The sequence below is a fragment of the Uranotaenia lowii genome, chromosome 2 (genome assembly GCF_029784155.1).
Source record: "Uranotaenia lowii strain MFRU-FL chromosome 2, ASM2978415v1, whole genome shotgun sequence".
NCBI lineage: Eukaryota > Metazoa > Arthropoda > Insecta > Diptera > Culicidae > Uranotaenia > Uranotaenia lowii.
Genome location: NC_073692.1, coordinates 67,990,662 through 67,999,771, shown reverse-complemented (window position 1 = coordinate 67,999,771; position 9,110 = coordinate 67,990,662). Strand labels below are relative to the sequence as shown.

General features: G+C 40.2%; 1 protein-coding gene across 1 annotated transcript; it reads left to right on the top strand.

The window, feature by feature from the left end:
* The first annotated feature begins 3,224 nt into the window (after positions 1-3,224).
* Positions 3,225-8,274, top strand: LOC129741514 (uncharacterized). Its single transcript, XM_055733255.1, has 2 exons — positions 3,225-7,846; positions 7,950-8,274. Exons 1-2 carry the CDS (start codon positions 3,225-3,227, stop codon positions 8,272-8,274), a joined length of 4,947 nt encoding a protein of 1,648 aa, XP_055589230.1.
* Positions 8,275-9,110: the final 836 nt, after the last annotated feature.

The window sequence follows — 9,110 nt, the reverse complement described above, 5'->3', positions numbered from 1 at the left end:
AAAATGACAAAAATGACAAAAATGACAAAAATGACAAAAATGACAAAAATGACAAAAATGACAAAAATGACAAAAATGACAAAAATGACAAAAATGACAAAAATGACAAAAATGACAAAAATGACAAAAATGACAAAAATGACAAAAATGACAAAAATGACAAAAATGACAAAAATGACAAAAATGACAAAAATGACAAAAATGACAAAAATGACAAAAATGACAAAAATGACAAAAATGACAAAAATGACAAAAATGACAAAAATGACAAAAATGACAAAAATGACAAAAATGACAAAAATGACAAAAATGACAAAAATGACAAAAATGACAAAAATGACAAAAATGACAAAAATGACAAAAATGACAAAAATGACAAAAATGACAAAAATGACAAAAATGACAAAAATGACAAAAATGACAAAAATGACAAAAATGACAAAAATGACAAAAATGACAAAAATGACAAAAATGACAAAAATGACAAAAATGACAAAAATGACAAAAATGACAAAAATGACAAAAATGACAAAAATGACAAAAATGACAAAAATGACAAAAATGACAAAAATGACAAAAATGACAAAAATGACAAAAATGACAAAAATGACAAAAATGACAAAAATGACAAAAATGACAAAAATGACAAAAATGACAAAAATGACAAAAATGACAAAAATGACAAAAATGACAAAAATGACAAAAATGACAAAAATGACAAAAATGACAAAAATGACAAAAATGACAAAAATGACAAAAATGACAAAAATGACAAAAATGACAAAAATGACAAAAATGACAAAAATGACAAAAATGACAAAAATGACAAAAATGACAAAAATGACAAAAATGACAAAAATGACAAAAATGACAAAAATGACAAAAATGACAAAAATGACAAAAATGACAAAAATGACAAAAATGACAAAAATGACAAAAATGACAAAAATGACAAAAATGACAAAAATGACAAAAATGACAAAAATGACAAAAATGACAAAAATGACAAAAATGACAAAAATGACAAAAATGACAAAAATGACAAAAATGACAAAAATGACAAAAATGACAAAAATGACAAAAATGACAAAAATGACAAAAATGACAAAAATGACAAAAATGACAAAAATGACAAAAATGACAAAAATGACAAAAATGACAAAAATGACAAAAATGACAAAAATGACAAAAATGACAAAAATGACAAAAATGACAAAAATGACAAAAATGACAAAAATGACAAAAATGACAAAAATGACAAAAATGACAAAAATGACAAAAATGACAAAAATGACAAAAATGACAAAAATGACAAAAATGACAAAAATGACAAAAATGACAAAAATGACAAAAATGACAAAAATGACAAAAATGACAAAAATGACAAAAATGACAAAAATGACAAAAATGACAAAAATGACAAAAATGACAAAAATGACAAAAATGACAAAAATGACAAAAATGACAAAAATGACAAAAATGACAAAAATGACAAAAATGACAAAAATGACAAAAATGACAAAAATGACAAAAATGACAAAAATGACAAAAATGACAAAAATGACAAAAATGACAAAAATGACAAAAATGACAAAAATGACAAAAATGACAAAAATGACAAAAATGACAAAAATGACAAAAATGACAAAAATGACAAAAATGACAAAAATGACAAAAATGACAAAAATGACAAAAATGACAAAAATGACAAAAATGACAAAAATGACAAAAATGACAAAAATGACAAAAATGACAAAAATGACAAAAATGACAAAAATGACAAAAATGACAAAAATGACAAAAATGACAAAAATGACAAAAATGACAAAAATGACAAAAATGACAAAAATGACAAAAATGACAAAAATGACTGTTTGCGCCAAATAGCAACAACAACAGAAAATCCAATATTGTAAATCAGGTCAGCCACAAGCAGCATCAATAACCATCCCCAGCCGCACGCATCTACAGTGGTCAGAACCAACTGTGCGTGTATGCAAATAGAATGACCGATGACCGAACGTAGGTACTCGATCGACAATTACGAGTAGTTGATAGCAGCGAGTTGGTAGCGAGACAAAAGAAAATTGTTTTGGTGACCCGTGTCGTGCGGTCATATCGTTTAGCGAGCGTAGCAAATACAGTCCACTTTTGTGTTAAGATCGAAGTTAAGCGTTTTTGAATTGAGTGTTGAAAATAAATGTTCCCCCGTGATCGTATCCCACTCTAAGTGCCGTGTTTATTAATTATATTTTCGAACTAAGTACGTCAGGGAACTTCGCGGCCTTCCGAATCAGCAGCTTTGGGGATTGGCCTCAACATTTGGTCCTTAGCGACCGGATTAAACCGCGGAGTTTGTGCGCGTTTTTTCTTTGTGAACAAGTGTATTGTGATAGCCGGCTTGGCTTGGGTTTGCCCCATTTTGTGCGGGTCCCTACTCTTAGCGGGTGGCTTGGGTTGATTCCCTTTTTGGTTCGCTGGCTTGGGTTCCCCTGGGGATGAATAAAAGTGCGCTTGGATAGCCTGTTTGGCAAGCAGCTGAAAATCGAAGGGAAGATTTAATTGAAACCTAGGAGTGAAAAATTGTGTACTTCACCTGAACAACAAAACAAATCACCCTGGGAGAAAAGACTTAGTTTGTTGATTCCGACATCAAGTAAACGCGCTGGGTGATTGCTGTAAAATTGAAAGTGCTTTAAACGGGGTTTAATGTGTACGAAAACTGTTTGGTACATTCTATCGAACTAATTGTGAAATTGTGAACGTTCGGACTATTCCTGTATTTAAAAGTGGTGGATTCCGGCAAAAGTTTCCGAAAAGTGCAACGCGAAATTAAGAGCTGAGCTGCAAGTGATCAAGCCGAATTTGGAAGGATTCATCATCGACCCACGGACGCCCCAAGGAATACAGATAAGTACTAGTAGATAGAGTGTGAGTGTGGAAATGCGATTGAATGGTTGAGGTGGCTGAATGAGAATACGTTGCATGGTTTGCCTTAATATTTTAGAACTATGGAGATTTGTAAAGCTTTCTCCGGTAGACTTTGAGCAGCCACTTAGCGCATGAAAGCTCGAAATTAATTGATACCGCTACTGTTCCACGTATCAGAAAATTAAAATTTTCATCTGTCAAAATATTGATATCAGTCAATTTGTCGCCGTTTGAGGTCTCGGGAGTGTTTTATAAAAAGTGTTAGTTCAAAGTACATATTGTGTTTTACAAAAATGGCCGACGATCTTCGACGTATGTCCAAACAGGAACGGATTTTGTGGAGTCTGCTAGAGAGCTTTGAAGATTTCCTTCACGACTACGACGATGTTCGGGATCATGGCTCACTTCAACCACGGCTGACTAAGTTGGACGAAGCCTACGAGAAGTTTTGTGATCTGCGAGTTCGTATAGAGATGATCCTTGAAGACCTTGAAGAGGAATCTGAAGACGGCGACGATAAGAAGGAAGTTCGAAAACGAGAAAGCAAAAAGGTGTATAAGGGATTTGTGACACGGTACTTTTCTTTGAAACAACAGCTGCTGTCGAAGATGGAGTCGATTCCCGCACAACCAACTCAATCCTCTGTTTCCGACGTGGTTTTGCCGTGTCACACAAAGTATCCAGAACTTCAGCTGCCAACCTTTTCCGGGAAGCTGTTGGATTGGATTAATTTTCGAGACAACTTCAAGTCGCTGATTCACGATAATGTCCAGTTGAACGATATGGATAAGTTTAACTACCTCCGGACGTCACTGAGAGATGACGCACTTCTCCATATCAATCAAATCCAAGTTTCAGCGATGAACTACGGCCTAGCATGGAGCACACTTGAATCGAAATATGAGAATCATAAACTGATAGCTCAGGAGCATTTGAAAGCACTCTTAGCCACATCTGCCATGCGGACAGAAAGTTACGAAGCATTAAATGTATTGTTGTCGACGTTTAAAATCAACCTTCAACAATTAGAAAAACTCGGCCAGAAGACTAGCAACTGGAGCACATTGCTAGCGTTTATGCTCTCACAAAAATTGGATGCCGAAACATACCGTCTGTGGGAAACTCACCATGCTTCTAAAACCGTCCCTACCTATGAAGCTATGGTTGAGTTTCTAGAAAACCATTGTTCAATCCTGCAGTCAACGGCCAGTCGCAGTGGCGACGATCATCATCGAAACACTAGAGCTCCTATCAGTCATAGCACAGCAACGTTCGAGAGTTTCTGCCCTATTTGCAACAATGGTCGACACAAAGCAGAACAATGTAACAGACTCATTAGGATGCGAGTCATCGACAGGAAAGTTTTGGTGCGCAGAATGGGGCTATGTCTGAATTGTTTGGATTCCGGACATTTTGTTGCTGATTGCATGCAGGAATCCTGTTTGAAGTGTGGACAATATCACCACGTTCTTTTGCACCCGTATTCTCCCAACCAAAGCAGCCAACAAAACATGCAGAACGTCTCTCAAGACCCACGAAGACCTCAACGCGCGGACAGTCAAACAAGAAGGCAACCTTATACACAACAGGCTCAGTCCCGGATGAATAGCAACCAATCTTCACAAAACATCTCACAACCTACACAACAGCCACCTCCCACAAACACTCCCACTCTTAGCCACCACACTTCTACTCTACTAGGTACACGACGCAACACCCACACCGCCATCCTGTCGACAGCCGTTGTCATGCTGTCTGATAGCAGTGGCAACAAAGTTTTAGCTCGTGCGCTGTTAGATAATGGCTCACAGATTTCTTTAATGACGGAGCATTTGTCGCAGAAGTTGAAATTTGTTCGTTTTCGAGAAAATCTTCCCGTGAAAGGCGTTGGAGGATCCATTCACATTTCTAAGGAGTCCGTTCTTGGTCGAATTGTGTCGCGAACTTCGTCGTTTAAAACTGATGAGATAAAATTCTTCGTGCTTCCTCGAATCACAATAGATTTGCCACAGAGAAGCTTTGATGTCAGCGCCTGGAATCTTCCGTCGTCCATCCGCTTAGCCGATCCCAGATTCAACGAATCTAGCTCAGTTGATCTTGTTATAGGAGTCTCCACCTTTTATGAGTTGTTACTAGCGGAGCAAATGAAGATTACTGATGCTGGTCCAATTCTTCAAAACACCCAGCTGGGATGGATCGTAGCAGGAGAGTTTCCAGAAACGCCAGTCACTTCTTACAGCGCCATGACACCAGAAGTTTCCACTGATGAGGTACTGCAGCAGCTAACCAAATTCTGGGAATTGGAGTCCTGCCGAACGAAAAGTTGTTTGTCAATTGAAGAGTCCACTTGTGAAGACATCTTTAATCAAACTACTACTCGAGATCCCGACGGAAAACTAAGAGTTTTTCTCCCAAAGAGAGAGTTTATGATTGAAAGATTAGGTAATTCGAAGCGGGCAGCCACGAAACGTTTTCTAGCTTTGGAAAACAGATTGAAAACTAATCTTGAGGTGAAAGCTCTTTACACAGCTTTTATTCATGAATACCAGTTGATGGGACACATGCGTGAGGTACACGAGGTCGAAGATGAACCTGCAGTCTGTTACTACCTACCACATCAACCGGTGATGAAACCCAGCAGTACAACTACAAAACTCAGAGTGGTGTTCGATGCTTCTTGCTCCACCAGCTCTGGAGTTTCTCTAAATGATATCCTGATGGTAGGACCAGTCGTCCAGGACGATTTAATAGCAATCCTATTGAGATTTCGTATCCACAAGTACGCGATAGTTGGAGACATTGAAAAGATGTATCGCATGGTAAACGTTCATGAGAAAGATCAGCCGCTACAACGGATTCTGTGGAGAGAATCCAGCGAAGAACCGCTCCGCACGTACCAGTTAACTACAGTAACCTACGGAACATCTTCTGCACCGTATTTAGCAACGCGATGCTTGCTGAAATGTGCTGAGGATGGAAAATCTTCGCATCCAGACGCAGCAGTCATTATAAAAAAGAATTTTTACGTCGACGACATGCTAGCGGGAGCGCATACTATTGATGAAGGGAAAAGCATGTGCAAATCAACTGTAGAGCTGTTGAACTCTTATGGATTTTGCCTGAGGAAGTTGAACAGCAACCATCCCGACTTGCTACGTGAACTTCCAGCACATTTATGTGACAAGAAAGATTTCTTGGATGTACAGACCGGAAATAGTACCATACAAACCCTCGGACTTACTTGGGAACCAGCACAGGATTTGTTTTGGTTTAAGCTACCAGTTTGGAAACCTGTTTTTCCGGTTACATTTCGCCTTGTCTTGTCTGATACTGCGCGTTTGTTTGATCCCTACGGTTTCGCAGGTCCAGTTATAGTCCAAGCAAAGATGTTTCTCCAAGAACTTTGGAAGGAAAAGTATTCTTGGGACGAACCATTAAAAGATGAGCATCAGCAATTTTGGCTGGAGTTTAGGGACAAATTAAATGGTCTAGATGGAGTATCTATTCCTCGATGGATCGCATTCCGCAAGGACGTGATTGCATGCGAGATTCACGGATTCTGCGATGCCTCTGAAAAGGCTTACGGAGCTGCGATTTATTTACGAAACACAACCAAGGACGGAGAGGTTACTATTCGGCTGGTGACTGCCAAATCCAAAGTAGCTCCTCTGGATGATGTTAAAGGGAAAAAACGGAAGCAAACAATAGCGAATCGTGTCTCAGAGATTCAGCACATCACTCGTGACGGTATTTGGAATCATGTTCCAGGTATCGAGAACCCCGCAGACATTATATCCCGAGGGCTCACACCTGCGCAATTGGCCCAAAGTTCACTTTGGTGGAATGGTCCAGAATGGTTGGCGAAGGATTCTAAAAGCTGGCCACAGAGCTCGCCAAATGAGCAGCAATTCGATTCAGTTTTGTTGGAAGAAAAACCTTTAGTCTGTGCGGCTCTGCAGATCTTGTCACACAGTGAAATTTTTGGACTTAAGGAATCACTCCTGGGTCTCGTGCGATTGACCGCCTGGATGCGTCGTTTTGCCTTCAATTGTCGACATAAGGATCCCAACGAACATCGAATTGGAGTATTGAAAAGTGAGGAGCATAAAGAAGCATTGCTGTGTTTAGTAAAAATAGCCCAATCGGAAAGTTTCCCTGTTGATATAGCGGACCTCGTAGCGAAAAATGAAGTGAAGTCTTCATCGAGAATACTTCCATTTCATCCAATTATGAAAGATGGGGTTTTATGCGTAGGCGGGCGGCTTAGAAATGCTGCGATTCCCGAGGAGCGAAAGCACCCGATGCTGTTAGATAACAGACATCCTTTGACAAAGCTAGTATTTGTGGACTATCATCATAGACTTCTTCATGGTGGACCACAACTGATGATGGCGAGTGTTCGAGAACGCTTTTGGCCGATTGCAGCTCGGAATTTAGCCAGAGAAGTTGTGCACAGTTGTGTAAGATGCTTTAGAGCGAGACCACGTGTTCATGAACAATTGATGGGAGATTTACCTATGGAACGCGTATCGCCGGCCCCAGTATTCCAGCGAGTTGGTGTGGACTATTGTGGTCCTTTTGAAATCAAAGCTATCCATCGGAAAGGAGCTATGAATAGATGCTACGTATGCGTATTCGTGTGTCTCGTCGTGAAAGCTGTTCACGTGGAAGTCGTAGCAGATCTTTCCACCGGTGCATTTGTAGCAGCATTTAGGAGGTTTACAAGCAGACGTGGGAGGCCCGTACTTGTCATGTGCGACAATGGCACCAACTTTGTAGGAGCTCGTCGAGAGCTGAATGAATTACATCGTTTGTTTACTGCCGAGCAATTTCGAAACTCTGTAGTTACAGAAGCCGCCAGTGAGGGCATCGAGTTTAAGTTCATCCCTCCCAGATCACCGAATTTTGGTGGATTGTGGGAGTCTGCAGTAAAATCAATCAAAACACACATGCGCAGAGTCATTGGAAGATATGTACTGAGACCCGATGAATTCCACACTGGCCACTGAATTCCACAGGTGGCAACAAGTTCAAGCGATCAACCAGTTGATTTGGAAGCGTTGGTCGACCGATTACCTGTCACAGCTTCAAAGCCGGAACAAATGGACGAGGCAAAGATCCAACCTGCACATTGGAACAATGGTTCTGCTCAAAGAGGACAACTTGCCTCCTCTAGAATGGAAACTAGGACGCGTTACTAACATCCAGCCTGGTTCAGATGGAAACATCCGTGTAGTTACAGTCCGCACGCAATATGGAGAGTTCACGAGAGGTATCTCCAAGATTTGCATTCTTCCCATCCGAGACAATCAGCCATCTGAAAATCCACGCGAGCATCATTAAGCCACCAACGTCGAAAACATTCCTGGGCACCCGTTTTTAAAATAAGTATTTTCCGCCCCCATGAGGGGCACTATTGGCACTGGCGGCATATTAGCCGTATCTGCCAGGGGACCAAACCTCAAGTTATGTACAAACCCACCTGTTTGTCTGCGGAACCTAAAATAGTTTCTTTCCGCCAGGGTTGTACACCACACCACATTGTTCGTCCAGGATTGTCGACAAATAAAGGATTCTGCTGCTCATCGTTCTGTCCCATCATCTGTATCATCCGGTCCTGTTTTTTCAAACAAAATAAAATAAGTATCTTACGCCCCCATGAGGGGCTTTATTGGCACTGGCAGCGTATCAGCTGCATTCGCCAGGGGGCCAATTTCTAAGTTACGTGCTACCCTATCCATTTGTTTGTGGAACCTACAGAAGTTTTTCTCCACCAGGGTTCTTTATCATATCATTTGTCGAAGATGTCCAGACCAGACCATGGAACCCGTTGAGACCGTAGTTTCTTCATCAGATAAGTATGCCCCCAGTAGGGGCGCAATTGGCTAAAAGCGGCAGTCAGCCGTTAATGCCAGGGGGCGATAACATAGTTACGTTTTCCACAACTACATGAAGCATGGAGAAATTGTCGTATAATTCTCATCAACAGGGCTCCGAGTCATCTGGTCAGCACGTTCACCATCCGTTCGAAGGTTATCATCATTAAGAGCAAAAGTATTTTAGCCCCATATAGGGCATATTGGCAGCTAGCGACATTCTTGGTCGTAATTGCCAGGGGCAGAACCCTAAGTTAAGTTTTTTTGATTCACCTTTTGGACAATGCTCAATCAGACTACTCT

Coding starts and splice junctions, on each gene's coding strand:
- LOC129741514 (XM_055733255.1), top strand. CDS start 3,225: ATGGCCGACGATCTTCGACGTATGTCCAAACAGGAACGGATTTTGTGG. Junction 7,847..7,949: donor TCACCGAATTTTGGTGGATT/GTGGGAGTCTGC, acceptor TGAATTCCACAG/GTGGCAACAAGTTCAAGCGA.